This window comes from Gopherus flavomarginatus, chromosome 1, assembly GCF_025201925.1.
Source record: "Gopherus flavomarginatus isolate rGopFla2 chromosome 1, rGopFla2.mat.asm, whole genome shotgun sequence".
In the NCBI taxonomy this organism is placed as follows: domain Eukaryota; kingdom Metazoa; phylum Chordata; order Testudines; family Testudinidae; genus Gopherus; species Gopherus flavomarginatus.
In genome coordinates, this window is record NC_066617.1 from 293,096,456 (window position 1) to 293,124,423 (window position 27,968).

Here is a 27,968-nt window from a genome sequence, read left to right on the forward strand (position 1 = left end):
ATAGCTCAACCACGGCGCGTGCCGGGGAGCCGTCAGGCACCGGATTCTACGGCCCTTGTGGGACCGGGATCGACGGTGCCGACGTCGTCGGTGCCGCAGCAGGTGCTGGTGCCAGGCGATCCGACTAGAAGAGCTCTCTGGCTGCGGTGCCGTTGGCACGGAAGCAGCAGGAGCAGAAGCTCAACCACGGCGCTTGCCGGGGAGCCGTCAGGGACCGGATTCTACGGCCCTTGTGGGACCGGGATCGACGGTGCCGACGTCGTCGGTGCCGCAGCAGGTGTTGGTGCCAGGCGATCCGACTTAGACGAGCTCTCTGGCTGCGGTGCCGACGGCACGGAAGCAGCAGGAGCAGTAGCTCAACCACGGCGCGTGCCGGGGAGCCGTCAGGCACCGGATTCTACGGCCCTTGAGGGACCGGGATCGACGGTGCCGACGTCGTTGGTGCCTCAGCAGGTGTCGGTGCCGGGCGATCCGACTTAGACGAGCTCTCTGGCTGCGGTGCAGTCGGCACGGAAGCAGCAGGAGCAGTAAGCTCTACCACGGCGCGTGCCGGGGAGCTGTTAGGCACCGGATTCAATGGCCCTAGGGGACTGGAATCGACGGTGCCGATGTCATCGGTGCCTCTGCAGGTGTCGGTGCCGGGCCATCCGACTTAGGCGAGCTCTCTGGCTGCGATGCAGGTGGCACGGAAGCAGCAGGAGCAGGGGGCTCTACCACGGCGTGTGCCGGGGAGCCGTCAGGCACCAGCAGGAATTGTAGGCTCTCTCAACCTCGGAGGAAGGGAGCGGTGCCGAGTCGACTTCGGTGCCGGCGACGGCCGGTGCCGAAAGGCCTTGGCAGTACCGGCGGAGTCCGGTGCCGAGGAGGCGCTTCTGCCAGCCGCTTGATCATCGCTCGGCGCCCAAGGTGGAGGGGTAAGTGAAAGTCCCGCTCCTTTTTGTTCTCGGCTTAAAAGCCTTGCAAATGGGGTACTTAGCTGTCAAGTGATTCCCTGAGGCACTTCAAACAGGAGTCGTGTGGATCTCCCTTCGGCATCGGCTTCTGGCAGGCCGAGCCCATTTTAAAACCCGGTGAGCCGTGCATGGGCTCCGGCACCGGGTTCATGGAAGGGGCTACTTCCTGAACCCCGCTAACAATTATCAATCTAACTATGTTAGCAGAGAAAAAACGTATAACTATACAAATATATATATAAAGGAATTATAACTGTATAACTATATACGAGAACTACGAGTAGCTAGGGAAGTGGAGGTCAGCTAAGCCGCGCTCCACTGTTCCAACGACCGACACGGGCGGTAAGAAGGAACTGAGGAGCGGGTGGGCCGGCAGGGATATATATCAAGCGCCATGATGGCGCCACTCTAGGGGGCGACCTGCCGGCCCACCGAGTTGCTAGGGTAAAAGTTTTCCGACGAATGTGCACGCGCGGCGCACACACCTAACTGGAATGGATATGAGCAATCACTCGAAGAAGAACTAAGAACTTTGCAACTGTTGTACGTATTTGAGTCCATTTAACCAATTTTAACTTTCATTTATATTTCTCTCTTTTTATGAATAAGCCTTTAGATTTCAGGTTCTAAAGGATTGGCAACAGTGTGATTTGTGGGTAAGATCGGACTTGTATATTGACCTGGGTCTGGGGTTGGTCCTTTGGGATTGAGAGAACCATTTTTTTTCTTTTACTGAGGTATTGATTTTAATAACCATTCATCCCCATAAGGAGTGGTGCTGGTGGTGATACTGGGAAACTGGAGTGTCTGACGGAATTGCTTGTATGACTTCTGGTTAGCTAGTGGGGTAAAATCGAAGTCCTCTCTGTTTGGCTGGTTTAGTATTCCTTAGAAGAGAAGGACCTTCAGTCTTCGGCTGTTTCTGCCCTGCTCTAAGCAATTTGTCCAGAATTGATACTCTCCGTAGTGTCCCTCCAAAGGTCGCATTGTTGCACTAGGTCCCTGCGGATCTTGAGGAGCACCTTGTGAACAAGAGAAACCAGCAGGAACACATATAGGAGGTGGCCTCCTCACGGAAATAGGAACATATCTGCTATGGATCCTGGGTTGTGACTCAGGAAGGAACAGAATAGGTGACACTTCCTGTTGTGGCGTGTGGCAAATGTCTATTTGGGGAAAGCCCCAGTGTTGGAAGATTGAGCTCCCTATGTCTGGCCACAGAGACCACTCATGGCCATGAAAAGACCTGCTGAGACTGTCCACCAGCTCGTTCTGTATCCCAGGGAAGTATTGATGCCTGCTGGTGTATTGAGTGCTCTACACAAATCCCATGGCATGAGGGCTTCCCAGCACAGGGGAGAGGAACATGCATCCCTGTTTGTCGATATAAAACATTGCCGAGGTGTTGTCCATGAAGACTGATATACTTCTCCCTGATATATGGACTCCAAAAGCCTGGCACGCCAGAAGCACCGCTCTCAGTTCTCTGACACTGATATGCAGAGTGAGCTCTGCCTGAGACAAGAGGCCTTGTGTCCTGATGTCTCCCAAATGTCCACCACATCCCAGATCTGATGCATCTGTCACTAATGAGAGGGATAGCTGGGGGCTGGTGAAGGGGACCTTTGCACAAACTACCTGTGGGTCAAGTGACCACAGGAGGGAGTCTAGTATTGAGCAAGGCAGAGTTATGACGCTGTTCAAAGCATCCCGAGCTGGTCGATATATTGACACTAACCATGACTGGAGTGGGCAAAGCCTGAGTCTGGCGTGCTGTACTACATAGGTAAAAGTAGCCAGGTGCCCCAGAAGCTTCAGGCAATTCCTTGCTGTAGTAGTGTGGAACTGCCTGAGACCCCGTCTGGCTTCTGGGAGGTATGCCCTGGCTTGAGTTGAGTCTAGCACTGCCTCTATGAACTCTATTCTCTGCCCTGAGGACAGTATTGATGGGACCTCATTTAGGAGGAGACCCAGTTCGTCGAACGTCCTTCTGATGAAGCTGACCTGTGCTTCCACTTGAGATCTGGAGTGGCCTTTGATCAGCCAGTCGTTGAGATACGGGAACACCTCTACCTGCCGTTTGTGCAGGAATGCCGCCACGACTGCCATGCACTTGGTGAACACCCAAGGTGCTGCTGACAGGCCAAATCGAAAAACAGTAAACTGACAGTGGCTGTTGTTCACAACAAACCTGAGATATCTTCTGTGAGGTGGGATTATCAATATGTGAAAGTACGTATCCCTCAAGTCCATGCTGGAGGTACTGATGCTGTAGCCACCAGAGGTGCCGTTGATGGGAGGGTTGGTGCCATGATACTGTAGGGGACAACGGCGGTTGGTGGCATCTGCGGGGGGACAAAGGATGCCAAGAACACTGATGCCGACCTGGGCCTTAGGCCCTGGATTTGTCCCTGGCTCTGATGATATGCCCAGGGTGTCCAAAAGGGCCACTGTATTGAAGGCTGCCACTGTGGAGCCCATGGTGCTGGGTAGGGTTGGTGGTCGTGGCAGGATCTAGACCTCCTGCTCCAGATCCTATTGGAGTGATAGGACTCTGCCTCCAACTCCAAGTAGGAGTACCACGGAGGAGTGGTACTCTGGGCTGCCGGAGAGCAGTGCCAAGAGATTCGGAACCGGTGTGGCTCCCCTGCGTGGGTGGGCCGCGCTGGGGAGAGGTGTGCCGGAGATGGGGATCAGCGCACCATCATCACTGGGTTTGCCCCTTGATTGAAACTGGGGCCACGCAGTCACTGGCGACTTCTCTCTCCTCTATGGGGAGGATGGCGCCATGAGGCGTATAAGGTCCTTGGCTGCTTCGAATGCCTCTGGCGTCGAGGGGAGTGGGAGATGATCACCTTGGAGGTCCGGGGACCATTAAGGGTTTGGAGTGAACTGAGCCCCAGACAGGGCAGGAGTCAACAAGACTCCGAAAGGTTGGAGAGACGAGTTGGCCTGGCTCGAAATGTGTTCAATGCCGCAGGTCCCCTGGTCTTTAGAGCGGGAGAGCGACCCTTATCTGGCCTTTTCTTCTTCTGTGGTACCAGGGACTGAGAACGGCGCCAGACAGAAGAGGGTTTCTTATGGGCGGAGCCGTGGCAGTACCGTGAGTCCTTAGGGTCCTTCCTTGGTGCTGGCTTGTGCACTGTCAGTGCTGGGACACTGCAGACTGACAAGTGCTCGGTATGGGTTCTGCAGACCCCATGTCGGATTGTGGTTGGAGTGCTGTTTTCGTTATCAGAATCTTGAACCTTTGATCCCAATCTTTAAGGGTCTTAGGGCAAAATCCCTTGCAGATCCTGCACTTGTCCTTTTGGTGGTTCTCCCCAAGGCACTATAGACAAGCAGAGTGCGGGTCACTCTTCGGCACAAATGTGCCACAGTCCTCACACAGTTTGAAGCCTGGGGATCGGGGCCTACCCCAGAGCCAGGGAAAACGTTGGGGGGGGGGGAACCCCAAGAATCACAACAACTGACCATGACTAATAACTAACAAACTATTTACAGCTATTTAACAATGAAGACTGAAGTGGACACTGCCGAAAGCACTTGCAATGTAACAGCGACAGTTATTCCAGCTAGCCGTCACTGGCGGTAAAAAGGAACTGAGGGAGTGAGGGGCTGGCAGGACCCTATATTGGGCGCCATGAAGGAGCTGTTCAGGCAGACCCTACGGATGCTGCTAAGGGAAAAATCTTCCGGCTGAAAAATCTTCTGGCTGGTGTGCACACAGCGCGCATACACCGGATTGGAATGGACACGAACAAGCACTCAAAGAAGAACCATTGTTTGACAGTCACTTAGATGGTATTAAAGATGGTAATAATGCTCCTTTTTGGGAAAAATAAAAGATGTTAGCTGAGATGGGCTGGAGCTGTTGTTATTGCTGTTGTTAAATCCAATCCCATTTGCTAAGGGGGGAGGGAGGGAGGAGGGGAAACCGAGAAACACACACACAAAAGGAGAGAGAAAAGAACAGTAAAGAAAGAAATTGCAGCTCCTGTCTCTGGTGTTGACTTTCACTTGCAACCTCACTGCTGGAAAAACACAGGCCCAGTCACTCTGAGACCTGGCAAACTTGTACCAGCATTAGGCTGTTTAGGACATTGCCTTTAGTTGCCTCTCTGGTCACAGGCTCACTGAAGCGTTGCAAAATATACAATCTTAGCTGGCTACACAAGACTCTTATTAGACAAAAGGCAAAAGTAGAGAGACAGGAAAGAAAAGAAATAAGGTGGGTAAGGAAAAAGGACACATGGGGAGTGGGTGAGTCGAAGTTTCACATCCCAAGTGGTGACTGGGATTTAGCCAAGGCCAGTGGAAGTATCATCTGAGTCCCCCTCTCTGGCCCAGTCTGGTCAAAACATCTCTCAGGAGTGGAACAAAGAAGATTTGGGTGTCCCAGGAAACAGTGGATATGGTAGCCGTAGTGCCGTGCAGAAAAACGTGATGGCATGCAAACAGCCCTCCTGGAAGACATACAGCTGAGCAATTTGCAGTTGCTGGCAACAGTCACACATCACCTTGACATGGCTGAGCACTGTTTCTGGGCCCAGGAAACAAGCACTAACTGGTGAGACCACACCGTTATGCATCTATGGGATGATAAGCAGTGGCTGAAGAACTTTTGAATGTATACAGCCACTTTCCAGGAACTGTGTGAAGAGTTTTCCCCAGCCATGATGTGCAGCAATATTAAAGTGAGAGCCGCTCTGACAGTGGAGAAGCGAGTGGCGATTTGTTTGTGGAAGCTTGTAATGCCAGACTGCTACCAGTCAGTGGAGCATCAATTTGGAGTGAGTAAATCTACCCTGGGATCTGTTGTGATGCAAGTTTGCCGGGCCATCAACAGACTTCTGCTACGAAGGGTAGTGACTCTGGGGAACATGCAGGAAATAGCGGATGGTTTTGCCGTGATGGAGTTCCCTAACTGTGGTGGGGCAATAGCCGGAACACAAATCCCTATCTTGGCACCAGATCACCTTGTGAAGGAGTACCTAAATTGAAAAGGATACTTCTCAATGGTGTTGCAAGCACTGGTGATTCACGGGAAAGGTGCATGATGCGGGCAGAGACTTTGTTTCCAGACTGCAAAATAACCATTGGTGATGTTGAAATGCCAATGATGAGCCTTCATCCTTAAGGTCTACTTTGCAGTTAGAGTTGTGCAAAGTAGACATAAGGGCGGGGAGGGTCAATGATCTGACTCAAAAACTCTAAGAAGAGTATAATTTCTTTCCCAATCATTCCAATGGGTTATTAAGCCTGAAGTCTAGTTATTATAATTAAAATGTCGATATTAATTATTTCACTGGTAACCACTACAAATGTCTGAGACATGGGAAAAGCTTTTAGCCAATGTAATCATTTAATTAGATAAATATTATCTCCATTTTACAGATAAAACCATGCAGGATCAAAAATCAGTTTTTCCAGGCTTCCTATCTATGTCAGACTGACTGGGAGTGAGAATCATTCCTGCTTGTGGAGGTAGAACAGTGCTGTTATGTTGTCTGTAAGCACTTACTCTACGTGGTTCGTGCTGAGCCAAAAGAGATTTTCATGGGACCCAAGCTATTAGGTAGACTCTAATGTTTATATGGCATTTGGCTTTCCCATGTTCCAATGACCACGAACTGTCTGCTCTCAGAAATGAGCTCCTCAACCAAGATTGGAGGTATCTGTGATAACTACTGGTGATAAGAGATGCAGATTGAAAAAAGACTCCCTTAAGTAAATTGCCCTTTTATATCCACCACCTGAGAGACTTTTGGACTTTCAGGATAACAGTCAAAAATGCAATCATGCTGTGCATGCAGTCACACCCAGATTTTAATGGTTTCATCCACATTTGTGCATAAATGTCACATATGTGAAAGAGGCCATGAGGTTTGTCATCAGTATGAAAAAAAGCACATTCATTTTTGAGGTTTCTGTTTCATGAAGGGGTTGGGAAAATGTCAAAAAAACCCTTTCCTCTGGAAGGAAAATATTGACTTCTATTGAGTCAAAGATATCCCCAATGAAAGATGTGGGATATCACCTTTCACTGGGGATATCTGGGAAGGTTTTCTCTCCAGTTTATCTGCACATCTAGAGTTTGAAACAGACGGTTCCTCTTCAAGTGGTTATAGACGTGCATTCCACTCAACTGTACTTTCTTTCCAGAGATTCCTCCAAATCAAACAACTATCCATGTTTGGATACATATTCATTCCCTGTCATGTAAGGTGGTATGCTGCCACTAAAGCCAAATACCAGTTCTGTACTCCCAGTGCTGTATAGTCTGAAGGGGAAGACTTTTATTGACAGTGGTTGTTTCACAGTGGTGTGAATGTATGCATCTCTTAAGTAGTTACTGTTTAACTACTGAATAGTTAATGTTTTAACTTTGCTTCATAAATGAATTCTGGGACTTGTCTTTTATTTATGCCTCAGATTGTACCTCTCCCAGCTCATAGGACAGTCCATAACATAATCTCTCTGGTTACAAACTACTTCCCTTATTCCATATGAAGTCTGGTTTGTTCCTCTCTGCTCCTATGACCTTCCTCTTCTTCCCACCATCTCTCCCCAACTCCAAACTCCTCTTTAAATCCAACTCTTTCCCTATTGCCTCTCTCCAGCTCTATGAGACTGCGGGAAAACCTGGATGTGAGAACTGCAGCATATAAAACTGATTTAGAAAGCGATGCAGTGGCAAAGTCTCAAACGTTATGACACTAATACTATTTTCTAAGTTGGGATGCAGATAAATATAAAAATGATACACACAAAATGTTTTGGTATTTACCTGATATCTTTCTCAAGTTGTGTAATATGTTCTTTCTGTAAATGTATCTGAGAATCTCTCTGTTGTACAGACTCAATGAGGTACTTGTATGGCTGTTGTACTTGACTCAACAAAGAATTGGCTCTGTGAAGCTGACAAAAGACAAAAAATGTATTTATTTAAAAATGATGAAGTAGTACAACACATTATGATCATAGAAAAGGGATAATCTGACAGTAAAAACATGCAACCCCCTCAAACCATGGTGCCAATTCCCTTTCATCTACAACTGCTCCTCTCCTCTAATTCGATTCTAGATCCATTTGAATCTGGCTTCTGAACGCTATACTCCACTGAAAGTGTTGTCGACAGAATTTTTAATGGCCTCCTACTGTTCAAATCTCAGGGTCTTTTCTCCACTTCATCTTCCTAAATATCTTGGCTGTCTTCGACACCACTGACACACTCCTCTTCTTGAGCACTTGTCTGCCCTGGCTTTCATGACTCCATTGTCTGTATTCAGTTTCATTTGGTGGGGTCCTCAAGAGCTCTATCTTTTTTCCTTTCCTTTTCTCTCTCTAAGCCCCATCTTTGGGTGATCTTATCTGCAAATATGGCTTCAACTATCATATTTATATTGATGACTCCTCTCTTCCCTCCCATTTGTTTTATTCATCTGTTGTGCTTTTCTTATCTTCTAAGACTGCAAAACTTTTTGGGATGAGTAATGCTTTTTATTAAATGCATGTGTACAGCACCTAGCACAATGACATAATTATTGATTAGGGCTTCAAGATGCAACCTCAATACAAATAAATAATATAATAGATCATGTCACACACAAATAGTCAAAAATTCCAAGCAAGTTGTTGGTGATAGGTGTGTCTCAAGTGGAAAATTAGCATAGGAAAGTATTCAAGAATCACACATCAGTCCATCTATATTTTTCCAATGGTTGCATTTCAGGTTAATCCATGAAATGCTAACACCTACATCTTGTGGTTTTCTTCTTTATAGTTAAAACATTTTATAAAAACAAAATCCCTGTTTCACAAAGTTAATTTTTCTAGTTTAGTTTAATAAATTGCAGTGTATATTACAGCAAACAGATTTTTCTGTTTGTAACTAACATGCTAAATTAGAAACTATAATTGATGAACAGTCTTTCATTCTAAATATTTACTCACTAAATTTCTGAATTCCACAATATTCAAACATTTTAAGACTTCTGAAGCAGAAGATGATAGGAGAAAAGCCCATCTGCAGGCTTTCAATACAATTTATTGAAGGTATATCATTACAATAAAGCTTTTGTACCATATATCTGCATGAATTGTCTTTTTTTATTAATATGGTCCAACAGCTGGTTATACGACTGGATCATTATTATACTGCAATAGTTCACCTATAGCCATGATTTATAATCACAATATAGTAGTAAAATGTAAGTTAATTCATATGGTCTATTTGGAAAAGTACTACAATCAATACTATAGGAAAAATCATGTGAGATACCTTTATAAAAGTGATACTAGAATATTTCGCTAGTCCTTGGTAGCATCTAGTAGAGATACTGGGCATAACTCTATATTGCCTTTGCACCTTGGATAGTCATTCAACATGCAAACAAAGTACAAAACATTACTACTCTGATTTGGTAGCATTTTACACCAACTTTGCATGAGCGTGAATAACTGCACAAAGTGCAAGGCAATTGAAAATCAGACCCACTTTACATTTTAATGATGAATTCATGATAATTCAGAGTTCAGTACTAGAAAAGTCTCCAATAATACTGTAATTATCAGAGTTTCCTACCCCATAATACCGCCTTGCCTTCACTAGACAATTGAATCATGTTTGAACATTAATATGACACAGGACATATCATGCCCTGGTTTACTCTAACTGGCCATTCATAGCCAGTACTGTCAGATAACTCTCCACTATCATGTTTAGACATGATACATATTTTAATTAAGACAAGCCCCTTGTGTCTCAATTTGCTTTGGCAAATGAGGGACCCATAATTCACCAATGGAGCAGATGACAGGAGGTGGCAATGGTTTTGAGCTGTACTGGTGGTAAATTGCAGGTCCTAAATTTGCCAGAGCAGAGAGGCTTATAAGTCTTAACATCTCTTAAATGTGCAAAGAATCCATTAAGAGACTTTTCATTTCTGACTACACTTTTGTGAATAAACACAAAAAGTAAATCCTTTGTAGGTTAATTTTAAATGGTCATAAATTTTAAATTAATTTCTAAAGACATATAACTCGGAGCAAGAGACACTAAGTATGGATTTATTACAGGGTGATCACTTACAAGTATGTTTTCCTTTTGCTATCTTATGAAATTGATTTGCTAAAATAACACAGCTATTTATACAGTGTTTTACATTTTCAAAGTGGCATTCAAACATTAACTGAAGTGCATTCCCATACTTCTTTCAAATATAAAAATATTGCATTTACCAACTTTTTTCTGTGTGACTAGTCTTTCTTTCAACCTTTATGTATCAGCTTTCAGTGTAGAAAATTCATTTCATTTTGTTCACATGTACGATGTCAAGTACAGCCTTCAAATTCCCCATTATAAGATATTGTTAGAAAGATGAAAGGCCTAAATTTTTAAGTTTAAAGGTAAAAACCTAAATCCATATCTAGTCAGCTGAATTAGAAGCCTGATTGTCAGGGATCATAAGTACCCACCACTCCCATTAAAGTTAATCCACTACCCAACTCCTACTAGTCCCCGCCCTGGTGTAGGAAGCATTATGCCAAATGGAAATTGTTAGAGCAGAGTATTCACCGGCCATTGCCACCTCTAACTTCTGTCACATCCCCTAGTCAACACAGTTGTTCTATGGAAGATAGAGTCTCACACACAGAGGGAATGCTCATTTAACACACCTGTGTAGCCCTTGTATGCTGCAGGAGCAACGCAAAGGGACCATATCATGGGTCAAGATCTGGCTCATTAATTTTAAGGGAATTGTTTTAATTTACTGCCACAGACACAAGTGAAAAATATTTCATTTCTGAGATATAGACTATATCATTTGATCTTAACTCATTTTTGGCCCCTAATCTACGGTTTTATCTTTCGGTTGTATTCCTATTAGTCCTTCCCTTTTCAGATCCTTTGTGGTTTCCCTGTTTACTGTTTATCCTTGCTGCTATTCTTTGGTTTACTGTATTAACTTTTATAGTTTTTGACAGAAGTGTAATAAACAAATTATCCCTCAAACTTTTTTAAAATTCCTCCATAGTTTTTGAATGTTAAATCAAATTCTCAATATTAAAATCAAGTTGTAATAATATACTACTGTCTTCTCACATTTACTAAAATTAGCACACATTCAAAATATCATCTGATTTTGTTTGACTGCGCAACAGCTTTTATGTACTCCAGATGATATTTTAGATATTTTTGTAATTTATTAATTTAGCCAATGTTTCAGGTAATTGCTGCATATTTTAAACCTACCACTGTTAAGCCTCAAATCTGTTAAAAGTTATCATTTATTGCTACATACATTTCCATTTTATCTCCCACAAAGTCAAACAAGTTTCCAATTGCTTTTCCTTTCAGTTATCTTTAAATGCTGTAGCTGTGCTTCCTAATATATATGAAAATACATAAGTAAAAAGTGTCAGTCAGCAATAAAAGTTATTTTAGCAATATGGTATTATGAAAAATATATACTGTAACAATGCTAAGAAAAACATGTTCCCATTTACATTAGCCTGCCATTCTTCACCTTTGAAAGGCAAACAGCGCTGTTATGGTTTTATTTTTAGATGTATCCATACACTAAAAAAGCGCACCTACTTTAATAATGATTGCGATGTAACAGAAAAATGCAACAAAAATAATACTCAAATATAACTTAAGTGCAACAGTACAATTTTATATGATCCATTACATTGAATATTAAAATTTTCTTCTGATGATTACATTTTTGCTAATTTAGTAAAAATGATATCAGTCTTTGTTCTTACTCTACAACCACTACTTAATAGGAGTGCGAACACAGAGCAAATTTAAACAAGCATAATATAGTTTTAAACAAATAAAATAGTTTTTAATTTCATACTGTCTCATGTCAGTTAACAATCAAATACTTCTTTTTTTTTTTTTGTTATAGGTTCTCTTTCAAGTATCTATTACAAGAATCTTTCCAAACACACTCTCTGCTGCAGTGTAGACATACCCTAAGAGGCACAGCACAGAACTCAGACTAAGAAGCAATAAGAGAAAGGTATTTTTAAGCAACATTTGTGCCTTTCTGATTGTGAGTTGTTCTGGAGATCAGTGCAATCTCCAATGCACCACAAGTAGCCCTCCAGGGCTGTCTACGGTAAAGCCTGTCCCCAGTCATGTTGTCCACATTTTCTGCAACACTGTATATTGCAGCCTCATCCCCCACACCAGAGCTAGCGAGGTAGTCCTGGAATGTAGCCTGCTGCTGTCTCCCTCAGTTCCTGCCTTGAAGGAATCTGGCTAGTTCAGGGGTTTTTAGAACCCCTTTATACCACGCCATCCCCTTTACCTAGCATACAGGCAGGGGCCAGAGCCCAGAGAAAATGCTAGCCTTTTTATTTTCACTGGTGTGTTTATATCAGTGTTGTTCCACTAGCACAACACACACATGCAGAGTAAGCCAGACCTTTGGAAAGAAACATAGGTAAACAGCACACAGTAATACCAACCTAAGTATTCACAATCATGAGTCATGCTCCCAAAAATCTTGAATGGCTTAAAATTAATGAGATCTGAAAATTAACACACTGAGTTTTTATTTGCCTTCTGGCATTGACACATTTAGGGTTCGTATTATCAAGCCTTCCTCAACAACCCTGAGGGCTAAAACTTAACTTTTTAAAAATATATGAAAGTTTCACAGGAAATAACCAGATTCCTGCACCTGTGGCTTTAAGAACAACACTATTTATCCCAAGACTCATGATAAAGTTGCAATCGTTGGCAACACTCCAGTGCAAGTTACTTTTTACATTTTTATACTGGTGCAGCACATCAACAGTAACAAATGGCACCCATCCATCTGCACTGGTGTAGCTACAGTGCAAAAAAATCTCAGTTTGTTCATCTCATTGAAAGCAACTGATTTAGTATATTTATTTTTAAAAAGTATAATACTAAAACTATCTAGTGGAACTTGAAACTCTGAAAATCTCTGGAAGAACTAATGAGAAAAAAAAAAAGATTAATGTACATGAACTAGACTAACAAATGCAATAGCATGGTTCCCAGAATAGTATAAAGGAACTCTCAGAACCTTTTACCAGGTAGGAAACAAACCATTCCTGTTTTAGTCCCTGAAAAAAATGAAGGATTATTGGAACTAAAGACAGTGCTAAATGTTACATGACATGACTTGCATTACAAGTGATTACAAAATCATTCTCCAAAAGAAGTGTGGACTGAATACCAAACACCAGCTACTTCTACTGTCAAATCTTGGTGCGTGTAGACATATAGACTGCTGCCTGACCATTTTTTGTGAGCCAAGGAATAGAGCCAAGGAATACCTTTTAATGGCCAGATACAGACAGTTCTAACAGAATGAACTTTAACTGAAAAGGGAGAAGTTTTTCTAGTTAGTTTATAAAATTCTTGGATAGAGGAAACAATCCACATTTGCCAAAGATGACAGAGGCCAGCTGTCTCATTTTTTTTCTGCTTAAACTCCCCCCCCTCGAACCTTATTTCCTTAAGAAACTAGTCCTACTTAAATAATATTTTACGACTTTCCTACGATCTAGGGAATGCACAGTAATCTTCTCTTATTCTCATTTGGAAAAAAAAAACACGAGGCGGGGGAATAGCTATTTCCATTCTGAAGAAGTGGGTATTCACCCACGAAAGCTCATGCTCCAAAACGTCTGTTAGTCTATAAGGTGCCACAGGATTCTTTGCTGCTATTTCCATTCTGTAGAGAAATTCCAAGTTCACTTTAGAGGGAAAAAAAAGAGAGAGATCAAATACCTTTAATCAATTGATGAGTAATCAGAAATAAAGCTTGATATCCACTAGCCTCTTTCGAAGCCTAAGAAATGTCAAAGAGTCTTTTTATTAAGATGACAAAATGAGTCTTCATATAACAGCTGCAATAGAGATCCATTTAAAGCTTGGAATATTAATCTTAACTTGCAGGGCGGCCTGTCAAATGGAATACAGAACACAGGAACTGCCATATCAAATTAAACCAATCTAATCCAGCTCCATTTTGTTCAGTATTCAGTCCCTGACAGAGTCTAGCACAGGAAGTTTCAGAAGGTGTAAAACAACATAATGAAGAATTATTCATTAATATACGTATAGGCTAGTTTCTAACTCCACACAATCAGTAGTTTTTGCCCCAAAGAATAAAGGTTGATATTCCTCACATTTTCACGTTGCATCTGATGATCTTAGCGATCATGAAAATGTCTAATCCTTCTTTGAATTCAGCTACACTCCTGCCTTAAATAAAGATTTCTGAAGTTTAATTATATGCTATAATTGTAGTTCAGATTGTTACTTTCAATATTCATTACCTTGCCCTTGTCAACATTCAGTTTCATCTGCCTTCATGTTGCCGAGTTGCTTATTTTTGCTCCATTTGTCAGAATCATCTGGAGACCTAACTATTATCAACAACTGAGGAACTGTCACTGAGGTTTGTCCACTAGAACAGAGGGATGTGTGAGAACTGTATTTTGATGAGTGGTAGATGTGGAAGCAGAAGACTTACCTGGCAAGGGAACATACAGTGAGGAACACCAGAAAATAAACTACCAAAAAAAGGAAGGACCAGAAATATTAAATTTAAATGTGGTCAAAGTAAAGAATACTGGAGATCCTAAGGAAGGTTGAGAAGTAAACTTTTCATGTAGGAGCTCTGCTTTTGCCTACATGTCAGAAGAAAAACCATGGGGACTTACAGGCTCAGGTGTGCATAGCCAGGGATAGCTCCAGATTTTTTGCTGCCACAAGCAAAAAAAAAACAAATAAAAGAAGTGCTGCCGGTGAAGAAAAAAAAAAAAAAAAGCCGGAGTGCTACCCCTTGAAAAGTGCCGCCCCAAGCATATGCTTGGAACGCTGGTGCCTAGAGCCGGCCCTGTGCATAACAGTCCTCAACTCCAAGACTGAGAGCTCCAATACTGGTTCCATTTCACTTGAGCAAGAATGGCAACCATATGTTTTAATTACTGCACACCAGTCCTGATCTAGAAAAATCTTACACATGTTTAACTTTAAACATGTAAGTAGTCTCAATGAGTTCAACAGTACTACTAATATGCTTAAAATTAACTAGTCTCTGCAAGATTGGGGCTATACTTCATTAAATTGAAAACTGCGAATTTTAAGTGTTCTTTTTAGCATATGAAAGGGTGAATGTGAATCAGAAAAAAACAGATTAACAATAAAAAAAATTCAAAATATTTTTTCTGGTTACAGATTAAGACATAGAGGGCTTAACTAGTTTCTCATTTCTTTATGATGCTACCACTCATTCACTACTGGTTTCTTGGAAACAAACACTGCAGAGGTAAATATGAATGTATCAAGTTACAAAGTATTATGAAAAACATATATTCTGTCCATAATTTCTCAGTGCTAGTCCTTGTATATTAAAAAAAAAGACTACTAATAATCTTTTTTCAATGGTTTCCACTGCCCTATTTGATTTTTTAGAATCGCCAACCCCTGCCTGCCTCTTTGTAGCCTTCAATAAATTTCTAATGTAAGAAAAGAATTTCTCATCATATAGTAACTGTTAATTTTACTGAATGAAAGAGGCAAGGTGGGTGAGGTTATATCTTTACTGGACCAACTTCTGTAGATAAGAGAGAAAAAAGCTTTTGAGCCTGCACAGAGTTCTTCTTCAGGTCCAAAACAGCAACAAGAACACTGAATACAATTTTACTAAATAGAATGTATATTTCTAAACCTCCTGCTAATGGTGGCCATCTTTCTGAAGAAAGATACCATATGTAACAGCAGAGTAGGAGCCTTCTGTCCTTGAGAAGCTAGCTTCCATGCTACTTGATAATCAGAGGAGCTTTTTGTGTAGTATTTAAACACAATGTTTTAGCCTTGTACAGGAACTTCAAAAAAAAAAAAAGTTTTAAACTAGTTGAAGTCAGTAGGCTGTGGATCAAGCCCTAAGTAGTCATCTGCTTAAGAGCCTATGAAAAGATAGAAGGTGGCTTAATATATCAGGTGAACAGAATCAGAACAGAACTAAGATTTCCCTATTTGCTTGTGACATAATACTAATTTAACAATAATTTCAAAAGTGCAAATCTCCTATGTTAACAAATCAGATGACTTTAAAAAAAATTTTTTTTATATGATAGTGCTATTTTAAGCCCAAACTTTCAGGCAAATTCTTCAGCATGAAATTATAAAAAAATCAATACCAAACCAAACCAATTTTTTTGTTTTTAAGAAATTATCATTGTTTCAGTTTCGAAACAATTTTTATTTTCTTCACAGTCTTCACCAGTAACAGAAAAGATTTTTCCTTGGTTTATGATCATTTACCCTATGTCTCAAAACCATAACATGCCCAGAATAAGCCATGAACACCTGCCAGAGCCATAGTCATACTTGTGTGAAAGAAGGCTATCACTGAATCCTAGATAACACAGAACTATCACCATAGTGGTCAATGCTTAATGGGTCTCTTAGAATTCACATTCTCTTCATTTGATCTCAAAATAATTTTCTAAATTCACATTTAAGAGAATATCAGCTTCCCCACCTTCCCATCACCCCCGTTTTTAGTAAGGACACAAAAGGAATCTAATGGAAAATCAAAAAGTAATGGCAACCTTCGAAGCTACAGTGAAAAAGTAAGCCTCTCCCAGTCTGAGATACCAATATGAGATGCCATTCATAGTAGATAAGACATATATTAAAAATATAATCATGTGGTCCTCTGAGGGGCTTGAGTTCCTCTCCTTTGGGCTCAGATGCTCTGTGAAGCTCTGACAGAAACACTAGGTTTGGTTCACTCATGGTGGGGGAGTGGGGGCAATAAGGGGTTGTACTCTCCGAAGCAATAGACACTTGTAGAGCCTAAATAGATTGCATGGACCTTACTATAAAGATCATCCCCCTCTCTTTTCCTACAGGCTTTGTACAAAAGTGAAATAGCTAATTTTGACACTTAAATAATTATCAATAGATATCTGAATTAATAACTCACTGAAATGAACAGGATAAGCTCAGACTCTCAAGAATTATGACTATTTCAGGCTCTCTACAAACTTGGGTACATCTGTTACACTTTTACACTCCATTCACATTTTGACAGTTTTTTTTGCAATCACGAGGGATTTACTAACAAGTGATGCCTAGTTTGGGAAGATCAGCATGAAAAAAAGACATTCCTGGGATCTCGACCAGCAAGGCAAAGGAAAAAGTGCTGCTCCTCAAACTCCCCCTTGGCAGCCTCATGTGTGGGGAGGTCTTCAGAAGAACTTGAAGGCCATTATTTCCCACCCCTGAAGCCTGACTGACCCATTAGTGGGCTGCAGGGACATCTGACTGGTCCAAAGGCACAGAGGGGTGGACAATTTATATTGTTCCTCACAGGGATGGACTGCTGAACTCAAACACCCTTCCATTGGGTTTATTTTTTCCCCCTTCCTGTTATTATAGCTAGATTTCCCACCTCTGGATTTTTGCCAGGGCTCTATTAGGGGGCTAGGAAGAACTTTTCCTAAATTGCAGAGTGGCAGCTAATGATATGGGTTCTTCTTTTTCTTTACAGCACACAGGACTTGGCTAGGGAGGTGGGGGATGGTATTGTGATATTGATGCCATTTGTTGCAACTGTATACAAGTGTCCTGCCCAGGTAGTAGGGCGATAAGAGTTGCTGGTGTAGACATGGCATGGGCTGGTCCCTTGTGCATTGTATGGCAAATGATTGCTTCATTGTCTGGTGCTGAGACACTCCTTGTTTAAACCCTAGTTCCACGCACAAAGAGGGTGAGATAATCTGAAAGTGGTTGGTCCTGATCCTAGGGGAGATTTTTCAGGATGGGGACTGTTCTGTCTTTACAGCTGTGTATAGGATCTTCTGTTGGCACAATCAGCCCAGTGGTCTTCTTGGAAGTAACTGCCAGATGTCCTTTCCCTACCTCTCTGGTGTAGATATGAAAAGTTGTATCCTTTGCTTTAATCAGAATCTCTGTCTGCTTTCATTCACTAAGGTGTTTGGACCAATAAAAAAGAGGTAAGGGTACGCTGTTCCTCTGCATGCTCTCCCAGTTCAAACTGTGGCTGGCAGTGTAAAATTACTACAAATTTACTTTCAAAATAATTAAAAACAGCTTTTAAGTGTTAGAAGTTTCATGATTGACAGGTCTCGTAACTTGCACCTAGAAATGTCAGTCAGAGTTGTTCCAAATTAAAGGGACATTTGTAAGGGTATAATATAATTCTGTTATTCAAATTAAGTGGTACAATAATCTTAAAATCAAATTATTAAACCACACAACTAAAGCATAATCTTCCTGAGACTTCAATAAGGTGGTAATGTCACCTCTGAAAATTGAAGACTAATGAAGCTCTTTCATTCTTAAAATGAGAGTCTGAAGGAGAATGTAAACATTTCTAGCCATTACTGAATTTGAGTCCACAGGATTTCACTCTGTTTTCATTATTCACTCTCCAGATCAAGTAATATGACTTTAGCTAGTAAAGTGATTAAAATAATGTACTTTAAATATATAGGAACTTATCAATCATTAAACATTAATTTAGAGAACATTTTTTAAAAAACAGAATATAAAACTTTCCTTAAAGTTATTAGTATAATGATATTATCAGATATCACCCAGATAGAACCTAGATTTGTATGTTCAAAGACTAAAGGGCCTGAATAAATATAACAAAAGTAGGGAGATTTTACAGATTAGTAATATCTTAAAAAGTGATTTAAAAAAGCAGACCTGGGTCAGAAGTAATGAGGTACTAGTTAAAAAATTAACCATCTTAGAAAATACTAAACTAGTTTTGCTAGTTAGTCATCTGCTCAGAAATTAGAGCTTTGTCTAGCCTACAATTTTGTTTAGTCTGTAAAGTACTCTCTCCTTTTGATCTCTGTTTTACAATACACTATAAATTGCTTTGAAAAGGTTTAGCATAAATGTATTTTTGTTAATTGTAAGGTCATTTTGAGACAGCAAGCAAATACATAATAAACTTTGTTTAGAAAATTAACTATTCTGTAAAGGACTACTCTGCAATATTTATAGTCTCGTTATATATTTTTTTTCTTTTGTGGAAGTAATTTACCTCTTGTGAAATCTGTGTGACTTGTTCTTTCTGATGTTCCAGATCTTTTACAAGCAATGAGTTTTGCTTTTCTAGCTGCAGTAACCTTCTTGCCAAGTGAACACTGTGTCAAAAAATAAATAAATAAAGTTCAAGTGGAATGTTTTCCAAAACATGCAAAATGCACTCTAGCACTCATACTTGAGAACTTGCCTGCTTTAATTTTTCACTCATGCTAAAATATTAACAGGTAAAAATACACAGTAAAATGTTATAAATAGTCAAAATTGGAAGAACAAGTCAACAGAGCCCTGCAAATTTGCGGCTATCCACAGACCATTTTTGCAGATCACAGCTCAGATGCAGATACGTGTGCGGCAGGAGGTCTCTAGGCACAAGTGGGAGGCACTTGGGGGTTTGGCAAAGCCCTGTGTCACTGTTGTGTGGTGACCTGTGGAGCTGTTATGTACGGTCCCCCAAATCTGCAGACAATTTATACAGCTTCGGATCAGATGCAGATACAAATGGATCTATAAGTCAATGCTACAATTTTAATTGCATCAAAGTAACATCTCCACAAAAACGTAACTGTGATACCTTGTTCACTAAGGTAATTTACCTCTATCACTTGACAGTGTTATGTTAGTTCAGTGTAAGTAATTATATTGGAAAGCTCGTACCTGCTCATAAAAGAAAAAATATACTGTACAATATTACACAAAATAATTTTAAGTGATATTATAATTATGTATAACATTGGGATAGACTTTAAGATGTTAAATAATGGTTACTTATCCTACAGCATATGTGTTTCTTCGAGATGTGATGTCGTCACTTATTGCACTTCTGGTGTGTATGCCTCCCTCATGCACATGATATTGGAATCTTCTGAAAAGCAATGTCCATAGCTCGGGGCATAATGGGCAGAGTAGCTGTAACCACTATCCAGTTCCTTTGCTAAAACAGAATTCATATGGCTACGGTCTCTATAGTAGCAGGGAAGGAGGGCCAGATGTAGAATACGCCTGAACAATACCTCTCAAAGAACTACCATTACGGTAGACTGTTCTTTCTTCAGTGATTGTCTACATGTATTCTACTTCTGGTGACTCACAAGCAGTAACTCATGTTCTAGAGATGGGTGCTCAGTGTCTACTGGAATAATGACTGCAGGACTGTACTGTTAAAGTGGGCACCGGATCTGGAGCATTCCACCAAGGTCTAGTGCTGAGTGAAGGGGTGAACTGAACTCCAGGTAACTGCTCTGTAAATATCTGAAACTGGGACATCTTATAGAAGAGCAGCAGAGGTAAATGAACTCTAGTGGAAAGGGCCCTAATCTGCCAAGACAGGTCTAAGTGGACCATCATATAACATGTCTTAATACAGTCTGAGACCCATTTTGACAGTCTGAGTAGAGATAGCCTGACCCTTCATTCTGCTGAAAAACACTAGGAACAATCTAGAAGAGTTCCTAAATGGCTTTATTCTGTCCAGATTGTAAGAAAGAGACCTGACAACATCCAAAGGGTGGAGTTTAGCTTCACCCAGGGTAATGTGAGGCTTGGGGAAGAAGACAGGATGGGTGGATCATCTGGTTAGAATGAAAGTCAGAAACCACTCTGGGTAAAAACCTGGGCTGAGGTCTTAAAGTCACTTTGTCATTGTGGAAGGGAGCTTAAGGTGGTTCCACCACCACCTGAGGGCCTGAAATCTCACCTACTCTTCTGGGTTGATATAATAGCCCCTAGGAAAGCAGTCTTCATGAATAGATGATACAAGGAATATACTGATGTCTCATTAAATCTGCTAAAACAATGTTGAGGTTTCAGAAGGTGGAGTCTCCCTAAACGGCTGGAAAACATGAATGAGACCTTTGAGAACACTAGCCATTGTTGGATGAGAGAAAACAGTGTGGTCTTCCACCAGAAGCTGGTGAGCAATAGTACCAGCAACAATGGTACCAGCTCAGACAGCGCATCAGGATGCTGCCCCCACGTATGGCCAAAGATGCCCCTCCTATCACTTTTCCTTTTTTTACATTGATACAAACAAGTTATGTATTACATTCCAGACGTTGCTAATTACCATTTCTCCTTGTACCTGCTACTGCGAACAAAACATCATTATCCATTATCCTGTCATCTCATCCTTATCTTACAAGGGGTCAGTGTGTTCCCGTACCATCTCTTAAGAAAGGGTTTATGTAATTACTTGAGAATTATGGGTGTTCTTGTACCATCCTCTCTGGTCAGGAATGTGCTTACTTGGTTAGCTAATAACTTAGTGCGCTATTTTACCAAGGCCAGGCGTACTCTGGTTTACAGCCTTTGAATCACACTGTTAGTTATGCCTAGGGTTCCAACCAGGCCTACAGTTTGTACTGTCTCCTTCTGGGAGATGGGGTGTGTATGGACAGGGAGGGAAAGGTCACTGTAAGTCCTTCAACATGTGAAGAGCCTCACTGAGGGCAAAGCCTTTGAAGGAGAGGTCCTCGATGATTGCTTGAACTTCATTCAGTATTCCCAAAGACTACAGCCAGGATGCCCTGAGCATTAATCACTTAATTGGGATACCAGACCCAATTCAGGTAGTTGTATTTGGCCAGAAGCACTTGTTAGTCCACATGCATATTTATAGACTGGCTAATGAGTTTCAACCTTCGGACAACTTTTTAGGGCCTTATCCCTAGGAGTCACTTCAATGTATCCCTGTTTGCTTGTACCTCTTGTGGACCATGGGTATGACCAGAGATCCTGGTGTCTGGAGGTTGAAGAAATACTCGAAGCCCTCAGAAGGGACATGTCTGCTTTCTTAGATGTAGGTGCCATGGGAACAGAAATCTTCCAGAAATGCCTGGCTGGTTCCAATAAGCCCTCACTTATTGGTACTGTCAGTCTACCAGAGAATAACAACTGCAGGATACTGAGTAGTTTGTCCAACTTTTCATGTGCTCTCTTGACCAGGAATTCCAATGTGTTGTCTATCCTCCTGGGAAGTTCCTAGAAGATCCAGTAGTTATCAGGTGGGGTTGGAACAACTGGGATCACAGCCTTGGCAGGTGAAAAGGATGAGATCAATGTTGGGACACTTTGGGCTTCTATCTGCTGTAAGTTCTCCTGATCACTCTGCCCAGGGTGCAGGAGGTGCCTGCTGAGCACAGTGACCCTCTTGAAGTCTACAAGGGGAGAGTGACTTTATTCTAATCACCTGAGAGGCAGTTTATTATTATTATTATTAGGGTTGGAAGGGACCTCAGGAGAGTTGAAACCCTGTGACTAAAGTGCATCCCCTGTGGGCCCCAGAAGGCCATGACTTCATGGGATTCTAGAATGGGGCTATGGGCCATGACAGGTACCATGCAGTGTACTGCTCACAACTGTCCTGTAGTTTCTCTTTTCAGATGGTGTAGGGACCGGGGACTGAGGCACATAGCTAGGTGACATATCACCCCAGTCCTTCAAGTCCAATGAGGAGAAAGAACATACCTCCTCCATGGGTGGACCAATCTCTCGAATATTCAGGACAGATGGGCAGCTCATGTGGAGGCAGTACCAATACCACAGAAGAGCTTTTTTTAGCAGAAGACAGCAAATAGAGACTCAGGCTTGACCAGTATCGTCAACTGGTACCGTGAACGGCATAGGTACAATGAAGAGAGGCTCCACAAGTGAAGACACAGAAGAAAGGATGACTGGTATGGATGCAGCTGGTGTTAAGGTATTTGGTACAAAGGCAGAGTCTCAGTCAGACAGTGCTCTTTCAGTGCTCGATTTTTCAGCATTAATGCCAGAAAGTTCAACGAGTGTTCTTACACTGTTGGCTTCAGTGTTGTGTACTCCAGTGCTCACTGCCTTGGTGTGTGCTGTTTTGGTGCTGGATGCTTTAATCCACAGCTGCTGGTACCAGGCACATTGATGGCTGGGGAGTATGTTGAAGCTGGTCAGTGGCCAATCGGTGCCAAAGACTTAGCAGAATCTGATCTTGGCCTTAAACTGTGTCATAGGCTAGATCTGCTTGGGGCTAGACAGAAGCTCTACATCTCTGCTTACCATGAAAATGTTGCTCCTTCTGTCCTCGCTCTTCAGAGGACTGGGCTGAAGAGGTGAAGGAACTTCTGGCTAACTCCATGGTGGAATGGGATTTCATTGGCATCACATGGAATCTGGAGACTGGAGTGAACTGGTGGCTTACCAGGGAGCTCTGAGAGGTGGTCTGACCTGTAGGAAGTCTTCTTGATTTCATGGGGCTCTGAAGGAGAATGAGCTTAATTTGAGACTCCCTGGACTTCTGCGTCATTTTAGAGAACGAACAAAATATAAAGCACTTTTATAGTATATGCATTTCCCCAGACCAAAGAGGCACTTAAAGGGTCCATAAGTGATGGGTATTGCTCCCTCGCAAGAGTAGCAGGTCTTGAAACTTGGGGATTTGGACTCTGCTATGTGCAATGTGGTCCTGGTGTTGGAAATGGCATAAGGGCTCAAAAACCCTAAAATCTTTTTTAAAGATGCTAACAGGCCAATAGGATAAAACTAACTGAAACTATAATTAAGTGAAAAGCTAAACTACGCAGTGTAAAGAGACATGGATACTGCAGGTACTCTGTCTTGCAGTCACAGGTGGTAAACTAGAAAGTGGTTGTGACCATCCTACCCTGGCTACGAGGTGCTCGCATGTCCCAATGGACAAGGCTATTCAAAAGATTCTGATCTTGCACACATGGGATGCATGAGCACCAGAAGTGATATACATGTGGACAATCACTTAAGGAATATTTACAGTTGGATTTATATTGGGAACAGTGGAGATACGCCTCTCACCCAAGTGGTGCCTCCTGCTGGTTGTCTCAGGGAATTAGCGTTTCCAGCATCCGGAGCGCCTCTGCAGGCTGGTGTCCCGCTGCCACTGGTCCCCGTGTCCCTCCCAGGACCCAGTGCTGCCCCCTTGCAATACCCCCCCAGTCTCAGTGTCTCCCCACCCAGGGGAACCCCCAACCCTCTATCCCCACCTTGCCTCAGTCGTGGGCTACTGCCAGTCACCATCTAGCCCCTGCTCACTGAGGCAGACTGCAGTGTAAAAGCCACTCATTACAGGCAAGGGGGGTTTGGACTTGTTGCCCCTGCCTACCCGTGGGCTGCCTCCTGCAACCCCAGTACCTAATTGGCCTTCCACTAGGCCGCAGCCCGGGGGGTTTCCAGGACTATTTTTAAGCCCTTCCAGAACAATTTTTAACATAAATCCTGATTTAAATATTTACTTTCCTCTTGTTTTTGATGTGTTTGCCTCATTTACTAGTTAACTACATATGGCTTTGGATCTTTTGCAACTATTTTTCTCTTCCTTCTTGACCTTGCTGTGAAGTCATAATACTGAATTTATGACCAATGAAACAGACTATGTCATCACAAACACAGGCTTAAGAGTTCAGTGAAGGTTCAAGTGGAGAGATCGACTGCGGAAATAAGCTTTTATTCAGTACAAGTAGATGTGAAATACCACATTAAGCAGAAAGATCTGAGCGGGTGTTGCATTTTAAAAGTCTGTTCTAATGTGCAAGTCTCTTTTTAAAGCAAATACATCAAATGTCACAAATGTTAAAATACTTATGCTTATTAGAACAGTGTTTTCAAAAAAATGATCATACTGCATATCCAGAGTCTACAAAATAGTATGAAAAGCTAATTTCAAAATAAGAGCATCATTTGTTTGTGCTCTACCCATTTCTTCAACTGAAAGTTATGTACCATACCAAAAACGTAAAACAAGAAAGTCCTATTTGCTGTTTTCAAAACAAAATTAAAAATATGAAGTAATGCTTTTATTTTAATCAAATTTAAGTCAAGAGCTTTTTACTTTGTGCTTTAGTTATACAAGTACTAGGCAAGTCCTGCACAACACTGCAGTGCAATAAAAAAGAAATTAAATCTTTTTCTGAAAATTTATACCTATATTCACTGAAAAAAATAGTACCTGTAGCTAGAGCAGTGTTTTCCAAAAAGTGTGAGACATGCCTTGAGATAGGAGCACAAAGGACTAGTTAGAGGCATGTGGAAGATGAATTAATTAAAATGGAATAGAATAAAATGGAATGACTTTAAAATTTAACAAAACATTGCAGAGAACAAAAAGTTCAAGTAAGTAATTTTTTTTCTCCAAAGGTACCACACTATGGGGTTTTAACAGTCTGCCCATGAGAGAACCTTGAACATTTTGCCAGGTAGGCCTGACGTGTGGCAGGCCTCCTGCTTTCCAGGAGGCCTTGCTGGACACCCTCCGAGCAAGTCCTTTCCTCTTAGCCTAACCACTGCGCAACCATGCGGTGAGGTGGAGGGCTGCAAGGTTAGGGTGGAGGAGGCAACCTTGGTCCTGAGAGAGAAAGTCTGGGGGGGTTGGTAGTGGCCACGGGGGGGATGGGGAGAGAGAGGTGGCAATGGACAGGGCATTCATGAGGACACGAGCCTTGTCCATCTTAATTTTTTCCAGGACCTTGCTGATCACCGGAACTGGGGGAAAAGCACATAGCAGCTGACCTGATCAGGACAGAAGGAAGGCGTCGGAAATCAAACCCTTGCCCAGGCCCCTCCTGGAACAGAACCGGGGGCACCGGCACTTCTGCCTTGTTGCGGAAAGGTCCACTTGGGGAGTGCCCCACGTTCGGAAGATCATGTGATCCACCTCCAGGTGCAGTGACCACTAGTGCTGGGAGGAGAGGTCCAGGCTCAGGCGATCCGCTCGAGAGTTCCAGATGCCTGGTAAGTGGTGGGCGTCCAAGTTGATATTGTGGGCGGTGCAGAAGTCCCACAGCTGGAAGGCTTCCTGGTAGAGGGCTGAAGAGTGGGCCTCACCTTGCCTGTCGATGTAAAACATTGAGGCCGTGAGAACTCTGACTACCCTGCCCATAAGACATGAGCGAAAGGGCAGGCAGGCCAGACGGACCACTTGGAGTTCTTTGACGTTTATATGCAGGTCTAGTTCCTGTGCGGACCACAGGCCTTGGGTCTGTAGGTCTCCCACATGGGCTCCCCAGCCCAATTCCGAAGCATCGGATACACACACTATATAGTTGGGGAGCAGCTCCTGAATGAGACCTCTTGGAGCATGTTCTCTGGGGTGGACCACCAAAGGAGGGAGGCTAGTATGGACTTGGACACGGTGAGGACTTTGTCCAACCTGTCTCTGGACTGGGAGAATGTCGAGGTCAGCCAGAGCTGAAGGGGCCGCATCCTAAATCTGGCATGGTGTACCACGTATGTGCATGCTGCCATGTGACCCAGGAGTTGCAGGCACACCCTGGCAGTTGTCATGGGAAACCTCGTGATCGCCCTGATGAGATCCCTTAAGGTTTCGAATCTTTGACCAGCCAGTTGTCGAGGTAAAGGAAGATCTGGACCCCCGGACGCCTGGGGTAGGCTGCTACCACAGACATACATTTTGTGAAGACTCCAGATGCCGTCAAGAGGCTAAACGGGAGGACGGTGAACTGGTAGGGTGGATCCCTCGTGCAGACTAGTAAGTCATCCCTGGGCATCCTATCAAAATTGGTACTTACCCGCCTGCTTACCTTTAGAGGGGTCAGGCTGAGGGGCAGGCAGAGACTGCCGCTGTGGACACTTCTTATAGTCTCTGGATTTCTTATAAGAAGGTTCGTATCGGGAGTGAGTGGCTTGACTGGGGGTCTGCTAGGGCTTGAACTTGATCCTGCCGGGGCTAGGACAGAGAGACCAAGAGTCTTTAAGGCTGTGCAAGAGTTCTAGAGACTGTGTAATTTCACATCTGTTTGCTCCGCGAACAGGGCCTTGCCATTGAATTGGAGGTCCTGCAGGGAGCTCTGTGCCTCATTGGACAACCCGGACAAGAGGAGCCACGACACCCTTCACATGAACACCGCAGAGGCCGTAGTTCTTGCAGCCGTGTCTGCTGCGTCCAAGGCTGCTTGAAGGGCTGCTCTGACAGCAGCGGTGCCCTCCTCCATCAGGGCCTTATACTCCTTCCTATCACGCTCCTGGAGGAAGTCTGTGAACTCTGGCATTGAGCCCCACAAGTTAAAATCGTATCTGCACAGGACTTGGTGGTTTGCCATTCTCATCTGGAAGCTTGAAGAAGAATAAAGTTTTCTACCAAACAAGTCCAGCCTCCTTGAGTCCTTATTCTTAGGGGTGGGAGCAGGTGGGCCTTGATGCTTCTCATGGTTGATCGCTTTGACCACTAGGGAGTTGGGGGCAAGGTGGGTATAGAGATATTTGTGCCCCTTGGCAGGAACAAAATACTTCCGCTCTGCCCTCTTTGATATGGGGGGCAAGGAAGACGGGGTCTGCCACAGGGCAATTTTCACCATCCCTTCATGGAGAGGGAGGGTCACCCTAGCTGGCACTGTGGCTGAATGGACATCAAAGAGGGAATCCGAAGGCTCCTCCACCTCTTAAACCTGTTAATTGAGGCTTGAGGCCACCGTTTTCAGGAGCTCTTGGTGGGCTTTTGTGTCCTCCTGGGGAACAGGAGAAGGAGGCGCTGTGATGGCCTCATCAGTGGAGGATGAGGATGGAGGTGTGGTGCTCTGTGTTCCCACCAGTGCCGCAGTTCCCAGCGCTTGGTCCCCTTCTGAGTGCGGGGCTGGGAAGAGCACTCTGCTGACCCCTTCCTGGGGGGTTTAGAGAGGGAGGCCAACGGTCTGTCCGAGGCCCCAGCTACAGAGCAGGCCACCACGGGGGCTGCGTCGGGGCCCATAGGTTCCATTGGTACCAGGGCCCTGGCCAGGGAACCTGAGGCCACCGCACATGCCGTGGCACCGTCAGGGCGAGCTGCCCTGCCGGACTTGTCTGGTCCGCTGACTGCTGGCTCTGAGGGGAGGCTGGGCTGGTATATGAACAACTGCTATCCCAGGATGGGGAAAAGTAGCATCGTTGTGAGTGGTGCCGGGCTCGAGACCTTGAGTCCTGTGTAAAGG

General features: G+C 43.2%; 1 protein-coding gene across 2 annotated transcripts in view; it reads right to left on the reverse strand.

The window, feature by feature from the left end:
* Positions 1-27,968, reverse strand: part of PIBF1 (progesterone immunomodulatory binding factor 1) — a 194,208-nt gene that overhangs the window by 37,583 nt on the left and 128,657 nt on the right. For both annotated transcript variants that reach the window (XM_050948385.1, XM_050948386.1), the window contains 2 exons: positions 19,043-19,145; positions 7,744-7,874 (listed from right to left, as the gene is read on the reverse strand). In XM_050948385.1, coding sequence (XP_050804342.1) covers positions 7,744-7,874; positions 19,043-19,145 — 234 coding nt within the window. The remainder of the gene's footprint in view (positions 1-7,743; positions 7,875-19,042; positions 19,146-27,968) is intronic.